The following is a 19643-nucleotide window of genomic DNA, read 5'->3' as shown; positions in this document are numbered from 1 at the left end:
TCCCTCAAGTGTGACCTGAACCTAGTGACTTACTCCTACTGAGGAGAATATTGCAAAAGTGGTGGGATGTCACTTCAGAGATTGGGTCAAGAAGACTGAATTCCATCTTGCACTCATGCAATTCTCTTTCTCTCTCTCTCGGTCTCATCTCACTTGACTGGTCTGGTGAAGCAAGTGGCCATGTTATGAGCTGCCCTGTGGAGAGGCCCACATGACAAGGAACTTAGGACAACCAACAGCCAGTGAGGAACTGAGGCCCTAGGCCAACAACCCTCAAGGAATTGAATTCTGCCCACACTCGTGTGAGTGAGCTTGGAAGCAGATTCTTCCCCAGTTATGTGTTGAGATGACTGTAGCCTTACCTAACACCTTGACTGCAGCCTGTGAGACCCCAAAGTTGAAACCCAGCTAAGTTGTGCGCAGATTCCTGACCTACAGGAATTATGAGATAAATATGTTTTTAAGCCCCTAAGTTTTTGGAGTAATTAATTACTCAACAATAATGAATACAGGCATGAATAGGTTATGCACAAGTTCTGCAATATAGACTTCTACCTACCAAGGCCAATCTGGTTGTAGCATTGCTGAGTTCCCACCTGCCAGTGGCAGAGATCAATAATGAGCCCCCGCTATGAAATATTCTCTGGGTGCAGGCTGATTACTTCGGTCCCCTTCCATCATGCCTTACAGAGCTGTAGGTTCAGACTTGGTGCAAATCCCAGCTCTGCCAAGCTGATATGCCTAGACCAGGCCTATTTTTTGAGAGGTCTGATTCCCACATGTCCAACAGGAACTTTGTGAAATGTCTCCCATAGAACTGCTCCCTTCCCTTTCCTAAGAGTGCCCCAGGGGCCGAGGACCTATCTGCCTTGATATCCCTCTTCTCCCATCACCACAATTTCAGGACTTCTGAGAAGCATGATCAGTGTCTGCTTCTTCAGACCTCTCCCTGGTGACCATGGACCTGGGCCCCAGATCTCACTTTCATAGGTTAACACCTTTACCAATGAGATTTATGTAGTGCAAAGGGAAAAGAGTTCATATGCAGTGGGGCTCCAAATGCTGCTCCTGTCCTCCCTCCTTCTGAGCCCTGACTATGCAGGACCCTGACTAGAAGTAGGGACAGAGGATTTGGGTCTGGGCCTTGCCTTCCCTCCAGGAGCTCCCAGAATGGTGGGAGAAACAGACCCATTAATCCTAGAGTGTTTCAGACACCATGTAACGCACTGTGGAAACACTAGCAGGAGGGAAGCTGTCAGTTGGGCTCCAGAGAACGAGTTGGGGGTGGGTCCTCAGTGGAAGTGCTCTCTTCCCATCCTTGCCACCTGCAGACTCAGGAGCCATCCTGAGCGACGTGGTAACCTCTGGGAGGATGCAGCTGCAGCAGCAAGGAGGTGTCTCTATAGAAAATGACTTCTAGGTGAAGATAGCTTTTTTTTTTAATTATGCTGTTTTAGTCACCATACAGTGCTTCATTAGTTTTTTTTTAAGATTTTATTTATTTATTTGACAGAGTACAAGTAGGCAGAGCGGCAGGCAGAGAGAGAGGGAGAAGCAGACTCTCCACTGAGCAGGGAGCCCAGTGTGGGTCTCGATCCCAGGACCCTGGGATCATGACCCGAGCCAAAGGCAGACGCTTAACTGACTGAACCACCCAGGCGCCCCTAGTTATTGATGTGCTGTTACATGAGTAATTGTGTGTAACACCCAGTGCTCCATGCAATCTGTGCCCTCCTTAATATCCATACCGGGCTCACTCCTCCCCTCAGCCCTCTCCCCTCTAAAACTCTGTTTGTTTCTCGGAGTCCACAGTCTCTCATGGTTCATCTCCCCCACTGATTTCCCCCCTTCATTTTTCCCTTCCTTCTAATGTCCTCCATGCTATTCCTTATGTTCCTCAAATTAGTGAAACCATATGATAATTGACTTTTCTCTGCTTGACTTATTTCACTCAGTATAATTTCCTCCTGTCCTGTCCATGTTGATGCAAAAGGGGTATTCATCCTTTCTGATGGCTGAGTGATTTTCCATTGTATATATGGACCACATCTTTATCCATTCGCCTGTTGAAGTGCAATCCTGCTCCTTCCACAGTTTGGCTCTTGTGGACATAGTTGCAATTAACATTGGAGTGCATGTGCCCCTTCTTTTCACTTCTGTATCTTTGGGGTATATACCCAGTAGTGCAATTGCTGGTCGTAGGGTAGCCCAATTTTACCTTTTTAAGGAACCTCCACACTTTTTTCCAAAGTGGCTGTACCACCTTGCATTCCCACCAACAGGGTGGGTAAGAGGGTTCCCCTTTCTCCACTCTCTCTCCTGTTGTTTCTTGCTTTGTCAATTTTTGGCATTCTAACTGGTATAAGGTGGTATCCCAATGTGGTTTTTATGTGAATTTCCCTAATGGCTAATGATGTTGGACATTTTCTCATGTGTCTTTTAGTCATTTGTATGTCTTCTTTGGAGAAGTGTCTGTTGAGGTCTTCTGCCCACTTTTTGACTTTTTTGGGTGTTGAGTTTGCGTTCTTTATAGATCTTGGGTATCAGCCCTTTATCTCTTCTTTAGGGTTCCTCTTTCTCCCCATCCCCCACTCATCTGCTCTCCCTGCCACCCCCCCACCCTGCCCCACTCACTGCCAGTCACTCCTCCTTTTCTAGGTGAGTGCCTGGGAAGGGGGACATTTGTGCCACCAGAGCAAGCTCTCTGGAAGAGGCCATGTTTGACCAGTCTTACAGGATCAGAGCTAGGGCCTCTCTTGCAGAACTCACAGGACGCACGTCCACTGTGAGGAATGAGGCAGGACTGTGCCAAGATGGAAAAGGTTGTCTGCAAACTGCTGAGGGCTGGGCCATAGCCTGGAGGACCCCAGCCTAGGCCCAGCAGTTTGCTGGCCTGGGAGCTGCTGGAGGTCACAGGTGCCGCTTTTCCTCTCCTGTTGGTCTGCTTCCAAGGGGCAGACTGCCTTGAGTGGGAATGGTAGTGAAGTGCTGAGCCTAAGCCCCCTCCCATCTGTCATAGCTCGCAAGCCCGTCTCTTCTAAGATGTCTCTTCCAACCCTCCTTTCATGATCAGTTCTGAATAGGTGCCCAGACATAAGGCCAGCCTTTTCCCCTTGATGGAGGGCTGGGGTTGAACTGGGTCCAACACCTGTGTGTCCACTGGCTTCTGCTTCCCCTTAACTTGTACAGCCCAGGCCTTCTGACCAGAAGACTGGAGGCAGGGCTAAGCTAGTCCCTCCCACCAATCAAAGCTACCAGAAGAGGGTGGGCTTTCTCACTCATCACTAGGTTCTTATCAACTGGAAATCTCAGAAGGGGGAGAAATGGAACCAAATGAACCCACTGAGAGATCACCCACGATGAGAAAGGGTGGACTAGTGACAGTCCCTGATCTCGTCCAACACCCTCATTTTCATGACTCTGGGGGTGCTGGGTGGCTCAGTTGGTTGAGCATCCAACTCTTGGTTTCAGATCAGGTCATGCTCAGGGTCGTTGGATCAGGCCCCAGGTTGAGCTCTGCACTCAGTAAGGAGTCTGCTTGAGACTCTCTCTCCCTCTGCCCCTCTCTCCCGCTCACACACACTCATTCTCTCTCTAAATAAATGAAATCTGCAAATCAAAACAAAATTCTGGGGCCCAGAAAGGGGTGGGGGGACTCTGTCCAATATAAAGGAACCATTCATATCTACATTTAAAAGCAAACTCAGCTTGAAACCATCACGCTAAGTGAAAGAACACAGTCACAAAGGATCACAAATTGTATGATTCCATTTATATAAAATGTCCAAAATAGGCAAATCCATATAGATTAGTAGTAGCCTAGGGTTGAAGGGCCAGGGGGGTGGGGGCTGGGGGGACAGGGGTAATGCCTAAGGAGTGTGGTTTCATTTTGGAATGATGAAAAAACATTCTAAAATATTTTGCAGTGACAGTTGCACAACTAGAATATACTAAAAGCCACTGAATTGTATACTTTAAGTGGGTAAACTGTACGATGTATAAATTATATCACAATAAAGCTGTAAAAGTGAACTTGGGCTGCAAATGACCACACATCTGAGCTTTAGTCTCCATTCACAGGGGCAGAAGAAACCCTTTAGGGTAAAGAAAAGTCAGGGAAGCATCCCTGAACATGGCATATGGGTTGGACAGGAAAGCATTCCAGAAAGAATGAGATTATAAATATAACCTTGATATTAAGGGCAATAAAGCATCATGGATGGTTTTAAGCAGCAACAGTGACAGATCTGTACTTTAGAAACATCGCTCTAAATCACTGGATTTTACATTTAAAACAGGTAAACTTTACGATGTATAAATTATATCTCAATAAAGCCAAAACCAAAAATGCCTCTGGGGGGCTCGAGGAAGATGGACTGGAGGGTGTAAGGTTGGAGGGGACTGTGGCAGAAGTTTAGGTGAGAGGTGTTAGGCCCACCTGTTGGGAGATGGGGAAAACTGGTCTGGGGATGGGGTAGGGGGAGACTCAGGATGTCTTGCCCACAGGTAAGGAGAACCCGGTAGAACTTGTTTTCAGAACCCAGAGCTCCCAGACTTCAGCCCTAGTGCTCCCGCCAGCACTGCAGCTGCTCCGCTGACAGGTGATGGAGGCACTGTTCTCCCCCTTCAAAGAGAAATGCACTTCAGAAACATATTTCAAAAAAATGTTGCTAAGGGTTTTATTTCTAACAAGAGGAAAATAATAAAATAAAATTAAAATAGGCTTCAGTTGGAACCAAGTTTCTTGTTTTGTTTTTTTTTTTTTTTTTGAACAAATTAATTACACACCAACAATCTTCTTTTATTACAACATGAACCCAGGAGGAGGAAAGGAGACAGGGTAGGACAGGGAGAGAAGGTCAAGGTGATTGTGAGGACAAGCACCAAAAGCTTTCTTCAGATAACAGGGAGCCAGCTCAGCTCCCAACCAAATTCATTTAAAATAAAAACTGTGAGCACAGCTATGTGAAGTTTCCTCCTCCTGGGTAGAACAGTCAGGGGAAGGGGGGAGGGAAGAAAGGAGAGGAGAGGGAAGGGGATAGAAAGTGGGTGGGGTGGGGAGGCAGGAAAGGGGAAGGAGGAGAAAGAGTGAGAGGGAGAGGGAGGTGAGGTTAGTGTAGCATGGCCTGGCCAGGGCCAGAACTGGGGAGCGAAGGGAGAGGAGTTTCCCCCAGTTTGCATACGCACTGGCCTTGTCTCTGGAATGGTACTGGCCCAGCCCCAGCCACCCCCCTGCCCACCTGCCCATCCATCTATCTGCCTCAGGTGTCTGGGAATGCTGGTTAGAGGCTACCAGGGAGGGGGACTCCAGGGGCCGGCCCCCAGGAGCTGAGGTCTGAACAATACCTTGGAGTCAGAATATAAAAGTCAAGGGACTCAGGGGTGGGCTTGGGGAGGGGGGTGGCCATCCCCCCTTCTTGCCCACCTCCCAAGAAGCAGGCTTGATGGTCAGAAAGAGGATCCTTGAGGCCAAGGGGGGGTCTTTGTTGGGGGTCTGTGCTAGGCTCAGCCACTGTCACAACTGTTGCTGAGGTGGCTGCTGTGGGCAGGGCACATGCAGCCGAGGAGTCAGAGTAGAGAAAGGGGCCGAGGGGCCTGAAGTGGCCCCTAGCGCCGGCTCCAAGCCATTCTGGTTCTCCTGGGTGCTGGGGCTGCCAGTGGTGGGCAGGGGTTGGGGGGGGCCCTCACCCCCAGTCTCCTCCTCCAGCTCCTCCTCCTCCTGGGCCTCCTCGGCCTCTGGCCCTGAGCTCCGTACCCTCTTTGGCTCTAGCTCCTCTCGGGCTGGGTCATCGCCCTCCCCACCCCGATCCACCTTCCGCCGTCGCCGCCTCTCCAATGCCCGGCCCCGTGCCCGGCTCCCATGGCGCTCTGCCTTCTCCAGCTGTTCAGACAGGCAGAAAGAGGTGTGGGCCAGTGGTCAGGCCGGGGATCTCTACCTCCTTGGCCTGACCTCCTGGCCCTGTCCACGATCCCTGTCCTCACCTCCAGAAGCGTGCGGATCCGCTCCACATCTGGAGGCTGCCCAGCCCGCAGTAGCTGCCAGATGCTGTGGTTTTCATCCAGGGTCACCTCAAGCAGGTCCCCTTCTAACATGAGCTCCTCCAGAGGGGCCCGGGTTGCTTCAGGCAGCTCTAATGCGGGGCCAGTCAACTGTGGCAACAGTGAGGACAGCAGCTCCAGGTCTGGTGGGTTGCAGGGACAGGCTGGGTTAGAGGCTGCTCCTGGTTGTATCCCCTCCACCACCACCACAGAGCTGAGGAACACAGGGGTCACTGGGGATATGCAAAAAACAGCCTACCCACACCTAGACCTACCTCTCTTACCTGAGCCCTCCCCAGGGGCTACCTTCTCAGGACTGGTCACATTGTCTCCGTTCTCCAACAAGCCCGGGACCTGCCAAGGAGAGCAAGGACGGATGGTGGTAATTGAAGAACCAGGTCCTATTACCCACCGAACCCAGATTTGGGAAGATGCGCCTCCTGGAGGAGGAGAGCAGACAAAGACTGCGGCAGGGAGCAATCTGGGGATTTGGACAGAATGTAGAATGGGGCAGGGAGGCCAGGCCAAGAGAGATCAAAGTCAGAGAACAGAGACAGGACTGGAGCCTACACGGGGGCAGGGGCTAGGAGATAGGAATGTGAGGGCAAGAACTGGGTCGGGTAGCTCACCTTGGGCATATCCTTGCCACTGCCTTCTCTGAGAGGGTCAGAGGCAGGGGCTGAAGGGTAGGTAGGGGGCTCCTCAGGCTTGGGTTCAGCCTGCAGCTTCTGGCGAAGCTCAGCCAGCCGTCCCAACAGAGCAGTCACATCCTCAGAGGCCAAAGCCTGCCTGGCGCGGCCTTGCCAGCTGATGGCCCTCTCTGTGAGACACTGCAGGGCCTCGCCCTCAGGCAGCCGCACAGGCAGTCTCTGCAGGGCCACCAGCAGTGCCAGGATGGTCTCCAGGCGCGGGCGCCGTGAGCGCATGCACAGCGGACACAAGAATTTGGTGTCCCACTCCCACCAGGCCAGCAGTGGGGAGGTGTTGAGACTGGACCTTGGGGAGCTGAGGAGGCGGGGTACCGACACACATCGCCCATGGAACCAGTCCTGGCACAGGTCACACTGCAGAGCTCCCACCCCAGCTGGCACCTGCCCACACACACAGACAGAGGTTGCAGAGGAAGCCGTGGCCGATGATGCCAGTGGACTGGGCTTGGCGGAGTTGGTGCGACGCAGCTGCAGGATACCCTCCTTCTCCTTCTGTTCCCCCTCCTTGAAGGCCACGATCTGGCATGCCCAGGACAGCAGGAGAAGAGATCAGCAGCCTATCCCCTCCCTGCTCTGACACCATTAACATCCTACTCCCAAACCAGGAGAAGCAAGGCCCAGGGAGCAAGCAGTATGCCCAGAGTTGCTCCCCTCAGACACTTATCACTGCCAGGCTCTCCTCTCACTGTGGGCCCCAGCTCCTTACCACAGAGCCTGGGTCCCTGAGGTCCTGTGCAGACAGTCCCAGCAGCTCCGTGTCAGATTTGTACAAGCCCAGCTCCTTCTCCATCCATCGGCTGCGCTTGGTGCTGTCGGAGCCAGCGTCTGCACACGGGCAGAGCACCTAAGGCAGGCAGACAGGGTGCAGATGAGTAGGTTCCCCTACCTCCCACTCCCAGTACTGCCCGACCCCGACATCCTCCTCTGAGCCATCTCACAACAGCAGGACTGGAGGCAGGAGAGGCTGGGGATCAGGGTCCAGGCCTCACCTCCAGAAGTGTGTAGCAAGAATTCTTCTTGAGGAAGGTCTTGGAGGCCTTCTCCCTCCAGGAGTGCGCTGTCAGTACCTGCAGCTCTAGCTGTCTCAGCTCCTCCAACCCCACGGGTAGGTCCCGGCCCACAGCCACCAGGCCCTCTAAGTCATCCAAGCAGGGGTAGTGGTCACCATTCTGGGACAGGGACAAAAGAAAGTTCAAGTCAACTTGCTATCATCTACCGAAGTTTCTCTGTGCCCAGTCCTCAGCTGGGAAGAGGCACTAGACTTGCAGTCTTCGGGCAGAACAGAAGAGGGATCATGCTAAGGGAAGCACCCCTACAACTCCCGCACCCACTGGGTCAGCCTGCAGATAATCCAGTGAGTCCCCATGACCATCAGACTCATCACTTTGTTGTGGTCTGCCCCTTATACCCTCCCCGGCCTCTACCATTCTGACCCTTTCTGCAACTTCTCCACCCTCAGGCTGGCCTTGTGAGCCCGCATCACATGGCTTACCACCAAGCATTTTCCCTCCTCTCGATGTACTGTGCCTGCTTCTCAAGGCAACCCAACCCAGCACAACCCAACATATGCCAGCTCTCCTGGCTGGACTGAAGCTCTAGAGTGGAGGGCCAGGGCGCAACAAGGTCCTGACCTGGATCTCGTCCACATCGGCAATCCAGGCCCGGGCCTTAGCAAGAGCCTCCTTGAGAGCCTGGATGTTCGGCAGGTGAACAGGGATGTTTTCTGCCTCGTGGATTATGGCCTCAAGCGTGGCTGGTGGATGCTTCTGCCTAAAGACAGGGGGAAATAGAGGCCTCAGTCTCGAGTGACCTGTCTAACAAGCAGCCTGGCCTGACCACCGGATGTATCAGCAGGGGCCCCTGGAACTGCCACTTAGGCCTGCTTGCTAGAACTCTGCCTACAGGGGTCTGCCAGTCCTGCCCGTTCCAGACTGCACGCACCCACCCAACTTCCACCATAGCCTCTGCTTGTCTGCCAGTCTGCCAGCCTGTTCGCACTGCGTACACGACTGGTGATATTCATCTGGTGTTGTAGTTTGTCAGGTTGCCCCGTGTGTGGCTTTTCCTGACATCTGTCCATCTGCCCGTTAGTTCTTTTGCTCCTGTGTGTGTGCCCACATTAGCCTGTGGAGCTAGTCCTCTATGCATCTCTGAATCTGTCCATCTCTGCTTCCCCATAAGCCTATTTCTGCCTCTAGGTATACATGGAGATTTAAAAAAAAAAAGAGCTAGGGAACAAAAAAAGGGAAGAAAGTCAATACACCAACACCAGAGTCTGGTACTCAAGGCCACCCATGGGAATCACTGTTGGCTTTTCCACTAAACTGTGAAGGTTGGGGCATAGGTGGAAGGGTGGTTAACCTACCTGGCCTCCAGGCAGAGGTGGGCTTTCTCCTCCCAGCGTTCAGCAATGGTCAGCAGCTCCTGCAGCTCAGCCCGGGCCTTATCGACAGCAGGGCTAGGGGCCACGCTAGCACCCGCGACCAACAGTCCACGCATGACAGCCAGGGTGCCCCTTCGGGCTGAAGGGGCCAATGTGCGTTTCACCTCATCCAGCCATCGCGCCTGTTCCACCTGCCGCTGGAGCTGCTGGGCCTCAGGAACCTCCACCCCCAGCTGCTGCCCCCTCTCCAACAGGGACTGCAGGAGCCCTGGACTGGAGGGCAATGAGGCCAGGGCCTCACGGACCTCAGCCTGGTAGGCCTCCACCTGTTCCAGAATACCCTACCAGGATACAGAGGAAGAACAAACTCCTCAGCTGGGCCCATCAGAGGTCCCATCACCAAATACCTTTGCCCCACCTACCTACTTACCCTCCAGTATTTGGGAAGAGAGCCTAACATGGACTGTGCTCTCCTCTGCCATGCCCTAAGTTTCCCTTCCCGTTAGAATATCCTGGGGAACTTGTTAAAACACAGATTCCTGGGCCCCACCTCTAGAGAGTCTTAATAGGGTTTGGTCAGAAGTCTATGCTTTAAATTCCCAGAGCATTCTGATGTATACACCAGGAGACCCTCTGCCCTAAAAACACTCTGCTATGCTTGGCCTCCTCACAAACCCCTATGCTCACACTGGTGTCTACTGCCCTCTTTGTCCCACCTCTCCTCTCCCTTCCTCAACTTGACTCCGCTTTCCAGGCCCACAAACATCCTTGTTCCTTTCTCCTCTTACATCTCTACCTCTTGACTCCATATCCCATACTTACATCACCTGCCCCTTATGCCTTCCTTGTCTCCCAGCTCCCGTTACTCTCACAGGGGCATCCTGTCTTGCCCTAACATTTAACATTTAAGGAAGCCAAGAGTGGCCTGCTGCTCAGGTCTCCCAATCCCCCTGAACCCTCATCAGCACTCTGAGTGCACTCCTCCTCACCTTGACATCCCCAATCTGGTGCATGGCACAAGGCAGGTTGTTCATCTGGTCCAGAAAGGCCCGGAGCTCAGTCAGGGTCATCTGTAGACCAGCCGCCCTGTGGGGCCTATGGAGTTTCACATGTGGGGTTTCAGGTCCAAACCCAGTCCCCTCCCTCCATCTCTGTGCTCAGACCCAATGCTTTTCCTCATACCTGCCCACCTTGATCTTTCCTACTCCACAGTGCCCATCAACTGTCCAGATTGGGGGTGGGGGGTGTAAGAAACCAACACATTCATATGATGAAAGCAAAGAATGAGAAGAGGGGAATACAGGATATATTGGGTGGGGGGGGTAGCTTAGAAATTAAATGACGGTAACAGAAGCTGGACTTTTCAACTCATCCTCTACTCTGAACTCTCTGATCAGGCTGATGCTTCTCTTCTTGTCCCTAAGCTTTCCACAACTCCTCTTTGCCCACAAAATCCCTAAGCCCACTGGAAATCTCCAGGTACTGATAAAAAGAACCTTTTCTAGCTTTTTTAGCACTCTTCTCCATTCTAGTTGCCTGATCTCCTTGCCCTCCCAATACCTCTTAGGCCACCTTGTGCCACCGTACTTGTCAGCTTCCTGCTGACGTCATCTGCCTAGTGGCACTCAGAGTCCACTTCCCCTAGACGCTGGCTCCTCAGCAGGCAGAATCTGAGCCTGCCACTTCCCACTGCCATACCCAGCTTCTTGGCCGCTGACGAGTCCCAGAGCCCGGGACACACAAGCCTCTGCCTCGCTCAGGCAGTTCTTCAGTCGCTGCAATAGCTCACTGTTCGGAAACCTCCGTTCACGGGCCTCGGACTCTAGCGCCCTCAGCTCTTCAAGGCCTGGAGAGAGAATGAAAGCAGCAAGGAGTAGGCAGTATTGAGTAAAGGCCAAGGAAGGGGGTGGGGGAGCACAGAAGAAAAGGGAAGAGAACTTGCCTGTGGAGTCCCTCCGTCCCCCCATCACTCACTGCGCTTCCGCCCATCCTCCACCTCCAGGGCCACTCGAACTTTGTTGGCCCAGGTGTCAAAGGACTCAGCCCGAACCTTCAGCTTATGCAGCATAGCAGGGAGCTCATCCAAGGTGTAGCGATACCTGGAAGAAGATGGCAGGGAAGCACACGTCTGGCCCAGCTCCGCAGCCCCCTGCTCAGACCACTTCCCTCAGTAGGTCCCCTGCTCACCGCAGGTACTGCCGGCTACTGGAGCACTTGCAGAGGTCATTGATGTGGGAAAGGCAGACAAGGCCGTCTGGGCAGTCATAGCAGGCCAGGGCTGATAGGAAGCACGTGGTCTTGCACTTGATGCACTGGCGCTCATCATCTGGGAGCAGCTCAAAAGCCTCTCGCTCAGCTTCCGTGATGCCCTGGGGGCATTCAACCCATGCGCATTATATTGAACCAGAACAGGGCTGCAGATAGGCCCTATCTCTACCACGACTGAGGCCCACTTTAGTCAGACTCCAATCTGTGCTGAGAGTTTTGGAGAGCAAACTCCACAGAATATACTGCCTCTGTGAAGTTCAAGCTCTTGAAACCGGGAAATCAGATGAACCAGGGCAAGATCAGTGTGGGCTGAGAGGAAAAAAAAAATCAGGCACGATTCAGATCAGCAGAAAAGGCCTGTAGGGTGAGAGAAGATGAGGAAAGTGGTGGGCCAAGGCACCAGAGAGGTGGCACTGTGTGGGAGTGGCCAAGGGAAAGGCTGTGAACAAGGCTATGCTGGCTTGTAGTCACTCAGCACCCACTGTGCTCCAGGCACCGCGCTGGCAGCTTGGCAGGCAGGACACACTGCAAAGCACATATAGAACTCACAGAAATAAAATTCTGTGCTTGTGTCTAGTGTTTAAAGATACTATTTTTTTTTTTCAACAACACGGCTTCTAAACCTATGCCAATGACTTCATCTGTTACTCAGATGAAGAAAAAGAATCCTGTTCCAAAAATGGAGGAAAAGACAGCTATGCTGAAGTAACTGAAAGACAATATGATGCTATGGATTATGGCCAATTTTAGGGATTTTTAAAGGGAAATTCTTGACTAACAGTTTTTGTTCTATACTGACTCTAACACTTAACCTCTGCATCAGATAGGAGTCTGTTGTACATTACAAATCCCACTCTGCCACTTACTAGCTGTGTGACATGGAGTAAATTAAATTTACACCTCTCTAGGTTTCTATTTCCCCATCTTATAAAATGGGAGATAATGGCACCATCTTCATTGTGTTGTCATGAAGATTAACAAAAGTACAGCAACTAAGGACTTAGAAAAGTATCGTAACATTTAGAATAAGTGGAATCACCAAAGACCCATAACAGCCAAAACAATCTTGAGAAAGAAGAATAAAGCTGGAGGTATCATACTTCCTGATTTCAAACTACACTACAAAGCTGTAAAAATTAAAATAGTATGGGACTTGCATAAAAAATGACACAGACCAGTGGAACAGAATTAAGCCCCAGAAATAAACCCTTGCATAAACAGTCAGCTAACACTTGGTAAGAGAGCCAAAAATACTCAACAAGGAAAGGATAGTCTCTTCAGTAAGTGGCACTGAGAAAACTGAGTAACGATGAGCAGAAGAACAAATGTGGGTCCTTATACCACTCATGAAAATGAACTTGAAATTGATTAAAGATTTAAACATGATACCTAAAACTGCAAAGCTCCTAGAAGAAAACATAGTGGTAAAGTTCCTTGACATTGGTTGGCAATGACTTCTTGGATAGGAAATCTAAAGCACAAGCAAAAAAAGCAGAAATAAGTGGGACTACATTAAGCTATAAAGCATCTGCATAGCAAAAGAAATCATCAACAAAATGTAAAGGAAACCTATGGAATGGGAGAACTATTTGTAAACCATCTATTTGATAAAGGGATATATAAGGAACTCATCCAACGTCAGTAGCAAAAAACCCCCACAAACAATCTGATCAAAAATAGGCAGAGAACGTGAACAGACATTTTCCAAAGAGATACAAATGGCCAAGAAGTACATGAAAAGATGCTTAATGTGACGATCATCATCATCAGGGAAATGCAAATCAAAGTATCACCTTACACTTGTCAGAATGGCTATTACTAAAAAGACAAGAGATAATAACTGTTAGCAAGGGATATGAAGCAAAAGGAACCCTCATGCACTATTGGTGGGAATGTAAATTGATAACACTACCTGGAAAACATGATGGAGATTCCTCAAAAAAATTCAAAACAGAACTACCCTATAATCTAGCAATCTTACTTCTGGATATATATCAAAGGAAATGAAATCAGAATCTCAAAAGAGGTACTTGCACTCCCATGGTCACTGCAGCATTTTTCACAACAGCCAAGATACAGAAACAACCTAAGAGTCCATCAGTGGATGAACAGATCAAGAAGACACAGTATAGACATACAATGGATTATTATCCAGCCATGAGAAAGGAGGAAATACTGCCAACTGTAACAACATGGATGGACCCTGAGAGCATTATACTAAGTAAGTCAGACACAGAAAGACAAAAGACTATAAAATGTCACTTATATGTGGAATCTAAAAAAGCCAAACTCACAGAAACAAGAGTTGCATGGTAGTTTTCAAGGGCTGGGGAGTGTGGGAAATGAAGAGATGTTGGTCTAGGCCATATTCCAGTTAGAAGTTTACTATTATTAGTTCTAATTTTCATATTAAGGATACCTATTTCATAGGCCTATCCCATTTTAATAAGGAGGAAACTAAGTCTCAGAGAGAGGGTCTGTAACCTGCTCAAAATAAGAATCTGACTACAGTGTATTTTGACTTTAAAGCCAGAGAATGCTCTAAGTTCAGATGTAGCCTCTAGGCATTTTTGGATCACAGATTCCTCTGAGAACTGGATGTGAGCTAGGAGCACTCTCCCTATAAAATTATTCAAATACACACACACACACACACACACACACACCCCTTTTACAGATTTTTAAGACTGTGAGGGGTGGGTCCAGAACCCTTCTCTAAAGTAAGAGCCAAGTATAAATACTTCTCAATGTCAGGATGAGAATACCTAGTCTTCCCACCTTGCTTTGACTCCCTTCTTATAGTCTGGAACAACCCCAGGGTCATTTAATAACAGCATCGAAGAGAGAGAGAAAATGATGCCTGGGAAAGCCCAGGGGGTTACCAACTAACACCATAAACTTCCAACATTACCACAGTTGAAGTTCTCCTTATACCCCATACTCACGGGAAAGTTATAAATGAGCTTTAAAATTAGAAAGTGTTACCCTAAATGGGCATCAAGGGGTCCCTCAGGACCAGCATTCCTCTGTAATACTACAGAGGACTCTTACCAAGTTACTTCCTAATTGGGCAAGTGTGCGGCTTTAGGAAGGCAGCTGAACTATATGAGTAGCAGTCCCACTCAACTATAAACGCAACTGACCACACGCTTATGAGAGAATAAAGGAGGACTACCTTAAAAAAATAAAATACGGGTGCCTGGGTGGCTCAGTGAGTTAAAGCCTCTGCCTTCGGGTCAGGTCATGATCCCAGGGTCCTGGGATTGAGCCCCGCATCAGGGTCTCTGCTCGGCAGGGAGCCTGCTTCCTCCTCTCTCTCTGCCTGCTTCTCTGCCTACCTGTGATCTCTGTCAAATAAATAAATAAAATCTTTTTAAAAAAATAAAATAAAATAAAATAAATAAAGGAGGACTGCCTTGTATTTGAAGTATCACCCCAGTATGAACTACTAAATCATCTGAATGTAATATAACGGGCACTTCCTAAGAAATGTTCCATATTTCAATCATTTTCTTCATGTATTAATATTACCAATAATAGCAGCTATTAAAATGCAAGTCCAATTAGTAAATGCATTCACATAAATCACCTTCATCAAGCTTTATAATGCCCTTGCAAGTTAGGTATTTATTCTCATTTTACAGAGTGGGAAAGTGAGACTATCAGAGGTTAAATAACCTGAAATTAAGCCACCCAGCTAAATCAGCAGTTATAGTTTCATATGCCAGCCTGTCCTGTTGGGTTAATTAAACAATGACAAACAGCAGTGACAACAGCACTTGCTATGTATCAATTACTTAATAAACATAATCTTTAATCTATCAACTATCCCAAAAGACAAACATCATAATCCCCATTTTTCAGAGGCGGATACTGACAGTGAAGTAAATTAACTTGCTCATAGTTGTTGATAAATGGCAGAGCAGAGAATGGAATGTGATTTTTTTTTTTTTTTTAAAGATTTTATTTATTTGAGAGAGAGAGCGTGAGCCAGAAAGAGCACAAGCAGGGGGAGGAACAGAGGGAAAGAGACGAGCACACTCCCTGCTGAGGAGGGAATGCAACGTGGGACTTGATCCCAGCCTGGGATCATGACCTGAGCCCAAGACAGACCCTTAACCAGCTGAGCCACCCAGGAGCCCTGGAATGTGATTTCCAATCCAGATGGATCTAGTTCTTTTTACTATACCCCAAGAATAGAAGCTATGTCTACTTTTTCCTTCCCCCACTTTTACCAGGACAGCATGCCTAATTCAGGGCCCTCTTCTTCCACCCTACCTTCTCAAGCAGGGCCTTTCGTAGACGTCGTTCCTCCTGCACCATGATGAACATTTCCTTATGCACAGCTGCTGCCAGGTTCAGGTCCAGCTTCTCTGGGCAGGCAGCCATCTTACAGATGAGCTCCTCATGGGAGAAGACGCAGTATCTTCGGAGCCGGCGATAGTGCTCAATGCACTGGCGCCCAGCTGGCAACTGTGGACAGATTCAAGGCTGAGTGTGGCCAAGTCTGAAGGCTGTTGTGCCTCAGCTTCTCCACAAGCCTCCTGCTTTTCCCTGCCAGCCCACCACACCCCCGACTCACCCAGTCAGCAGTGCAAAAGTTGACAGCCTCTGCAAAGTTGTAGCCTTGGTTGAAGCCACTGTGGTAAGCACGAGGGAAGGTAATGACGAATTCTCCTGCACACTGGTTTGTGCGGACAACCTGAGGAAGAAGAAGGCCAAGGTCACTGAGATAGGTTTTCCAGAGTCAGGAGAAACTTGATTTAAGAGCAGGATCCTTAAGGAGACAAAGGAGAAAGGAGAGCCTGAAGGAACAGTGTGACAACAGATTCTCAGTTCCTCCAATTCTAAAAAGAAAGGACCACTGGCCTTGGCTCTCAAAGTTGAGATTTATGTTGCCAGCAACAGGAAGATTTGAGTCAAAAGTAGGAAATGTACATACCAAAACATCTCAACTTTTCTACTTTTATATAAAATTTAAAATACCACTTTTCATTAAGCTGGCAATGGCTTTTTCAGTCACATAGGCAGTTCTAAGAGCCAAATGGTCTACAAGATATGTTTTAAAATCAGCAGTCCCTGCCATTCTCCACTCCCCAGAGCCAATCACTTTCACCTCTTCTGATCATTCTGGCATTTACCTTAACAACCCTAAATAACCTGCCTCTAGACTTTAAAAATAACCTCCTATAATTTCTGTTTGCATAGTTTTCTGCACATGTCTTAGCAATTTAATCCCAACCTTTAAGACAAGTGTCCAACCCTGCTCTTGCCTGTCAGTTTTCACCTTTCTGCAGCAGAGCCCTATGATCTGTTCCAACCTGAACCAGCTGTCTTCCCCAGACTGTCCCTCTCCTGTGATGATCTCTCCTGCTCCCTAGAACCCAGGTCTTCCTCTTTCTCGGTGTTTACTCTTTGGCTATACTTGAGCACATTCTCCAATAGCTTCCCAGGAAGTGGTATAAAGAACTTTTTTTTTTTTTTTCAATTGTCTCTACTCTTGTACTTCATAATTTGACCATTAGAATTCTAAACTGAAAACCATTTTGAAGGCATGGTGCTAGTCTTCTAGATTCTGGTGCTGCTTTTGAAAAGTCTTAAGCCATTCTGGTTTCTAATGCTTTGAATTAAAAATTCACCAGCTACACCTTGGTGTGCGTTTATTTTCATTCATGTACCAGATAGGCCCTTTGACTCTGAAAATTCAGTCTTTTGGTTCAGGGAAATTTTCTTAAATAATTTCATTAATAATTTCTTTGTTTTCATCTATTCTCTTTTCAGAACTCATTATTTGCACATTGAACCTTCTGAACAAAATCTCCTTTCAACTTTACCATTTCCCCATCTTTATTTTTTATTCTATTTTCTGAGGGATTTCCTTAAATATTTATCTTCTAAACTTTTTTCTTCCCCTTTTACTATCAAAGTTTTAATTTCCAAGAGCTCTTTTTTTTTTTTTTAAAGATTTTATTTATTTATTTGACAGAGAGAAATCACAAGTAGATGGAGAGGCAGGCAGAGAGAGAGAGGGAAGCAGGCTCCCCGCTAAGCAGACAGCCCGATGCGGGACTCGATCCCAGGACCCTGAGATCATGACCTGAGCTGAAGGCAGCGGCCCAACCCACTGAGCCACCCAGGCGCCCCCCAAGAGCTCTTTTTTGTTTTCAGGATGTTTTCAAATAGTATCCTGTTCTTACTTCAGTTTGCACTATATACTATCTCTGAAGAGCTTCATGAGGTTTCTTTCCCTTTTTGAAGTGTATTCCTCTGCCTGCCTAACACCTGTTTATCCAAGTTGCTTTGTTTGATTGTTCTAGAGTTTCCTCAGCTGTTAATCTGTGACTGTCAACTTTAAGAGTTAGAAATGGAAAAGCTGAATGGAAGTTCCGAGTATACTGGTGAAATGTGTCAACTGTGAGCTTCACTGTAAGGTAATCTGGAAGTGCCACTGGGTTTTTCTTTTTGGGCCACTCATATTCTCCAGAGAAAACTCTCTCATTTTTGGCCTGAAGGAAGATCTGTCTGCCAGTGTTCTAAGAGCCAAGTGGAAGAAGACAGCTGGGAACCTTGGCATCCACTACATACACAATGATGAATCCTACTTTTGTCATTATATTACCTCCACCCTCAACTGTACCTAGAAGACCTCAGTCCAGAGATCTTTTCTTGTAATCTCTTCAAGAGTAAAGTCTTTTTCTTTAGTGTGGGATGGTCACACTTCCAGCTGCCCAGTGTGGAAGGGGACCTCATAGCTTCCTATATAGACATGAACCAATCCTTATTTTCATCTGTCTTTCTTCCCAGAATGCCTGGTGTCACTGACTACTGAACATCTGGAGGATTTCTGAGGTATAAATCAGGTTGGTTGGTTCTCAGATGTCTCAATACTGGCCTAAGACTCAGTTACATCATCTATTTTCTAGCTTCAAGAATTTTATCGCTGTATCCTCTCGTTTTCTCCATTTTAGTCATTTTTTAAACCTTAAAATAACAAACAAATGAACAAAAAACCCCAAAAAACCTCGTGCCATTTGAGCAGAGTTTCAGAAAGGAATGGAAGCAGCCACATGCATGTTTAATTTGCAGTCTATAGGAGGAATCCCACAAAGGTTTTTAGGATGAACATTTGGTGCTGATGAATACACAGTGAAAAAGGTACACTGCTGGTAATGGTACCAGTAACTTCTACTCTCTGGAAAACCAAATTGTTGTTATAGATCAAGAACCTAAAATGTTTATACCCTTCAACCCAACAATTCCTCTGTGAGGATTCTAGATTACTACAGAGAGAATTAACATCCTCACAATACTGAATCTGCTGATTCATGAATACATCTCCACATTTATTCAGGTCATACATCAGTTCCCACCTCCAATACATTTTCTTCTTTGCAAATCTATCCCTACTTAGGGGCAACACCAGCATTTCTGCTCGGATTATTGAACTGGTTCCCATTACTAAGCACTAGAATGATCTTCCAAAAAACGCAAATCTGACCAGCAAGCCCATGGCTGAGAACCCCTTACTTGAAACCCCATGTCCACATGATGTAGCCAAGGCTCCAAGGCTCCAAGAGGCAAACTCTTATCTTCCCTCAAGAATCACCACTTCTACAAACGCTTTCCTGACCCCCTGTTTCTAATGACCCAGTCTGTTGCCCTTTTGAAGCACCTCTAACATTTACTCACCTTTATTCTCCACTCAACTGCACATACCCAAAGGCAGGGACCAGTTTATTTGTCTTCAAGGTGTTGGCCAGAGGCTTTGTACACAGAGGGGGAGTTGTAGCAATACTTGCTGAACTATCTAGACCCAGTTAATTTTATAGATGCGAAAGCTGAGTCTCAGAGAAGCTTTAAGCAGCAGAGCCAGAAATAGAATTTAAGGCTCCTAACTCTTCCACCCTCACTTTGGCCATGTCCCTTTACTATTTCCTATGCAGTTATCTAAAAAGGCTCTCCTTACATTCTGCAGTCATTAAAAATGACCCAATGTCCATCGAGTGGTGAATTGATAAACAAAATGTGGTACTTCCATAAAATGTAGTATTCCATCATAAATTCAGGAACAAAGTTCTAACACATGCTACAACATGGATGAACCTCGAAAACATATGCAAACTGAAGTAAGTCTGATGTGAAAGACTACATATTATCCTGTGTATGTGAACTATCTAGAAAAGGGAAATCTCTAGAGACAGAAGGCAGATGAGTGGCTGCCTGGGACTAGGGATTGGAATGGA

The 19643-nt window shown here is 48.0% G+C and overlaps 1 protein-coding gene across 5 annotated transcripts in view; it reads right to left on the bottom strand.

Annotated features, from left to right (window-relative positions):
* Positions 1-3757: 3757 nt before the first annotated feature.
* KDM5C (lysine demethylase 5C) overlaps positions 3758-19643 on the bottom strand; it is a 32628-nt gene continuing 16742 nt past the window's right edge. For 2 of the 5 annotated variants that reach the window (XM_044235716.1, XM_044235715.1), the window contains exons 13-26: positions 15983-16102; positions 15679-15873; positions 11320-11501; positions 11107-11231; positions 10831-10978; positions 10122-10227; positions 9115-9473; positions 8381-8519; positions 7739-7918; positions 7456-7593; positions 6669-7268; positions 6315-6393; positions 5983-6182; positions 4537-5881 (exon numbers count right to left, since the gene is read on the bottom strand). In XM_044235716.1, the coding sequence (XP_044091651.1) occupies positions 5516-5881; positions 5983-6182; positions 6315-6393; positions 6669-7268; positions 7456-7593; positions 7739-7918; positions 8381-8519; positions 9115-9473; positions 10122-10227; positions 10831-10978; positions 11107-11231; positions 11320-11501; positions 15679-15873; positions 15983-16102 (2937 nt within the window). In that variant the 3' untranslated portion in view covers positions 4537-5515. Of the gene's footprint in view, positions 5882-5982; positions 6183-6314; positions 6394-6668; positions 7269-7455; positions 7594-7738; positions 7919-8380; positions 8520-9114; positions 9474-10121; positions 10228-10830; positions 10979-11106; positions 11232-11319; positions 11502-15678; positions 15874-15982; positions 16103-19643 lie in introns of all 5 variants that reach the window. The other 3 variants (XM_044235718.1, XM_044235717.1, XM_044235719.1) reach the window with 2 other exon arrangements.

Source organism: Neovison vison, chromosome X, assembly GCF_020171115.1.
Source record: "Neovison vison isolate M4711 chromosome X, ASM_NN_V1, whole genome shotgun sequence".
Taxonomy (NCBI): Eukaryota; Metazoa; Chordata; class Mammalia; order Carnivora; family Mustelidae; genus Neogale; species Neogale vison.
The sequence above is the reverse complement of the archived record's forward strand: the minus strand, read 5'-3'. Positions and strand labels throughout refer to the sequence as shown.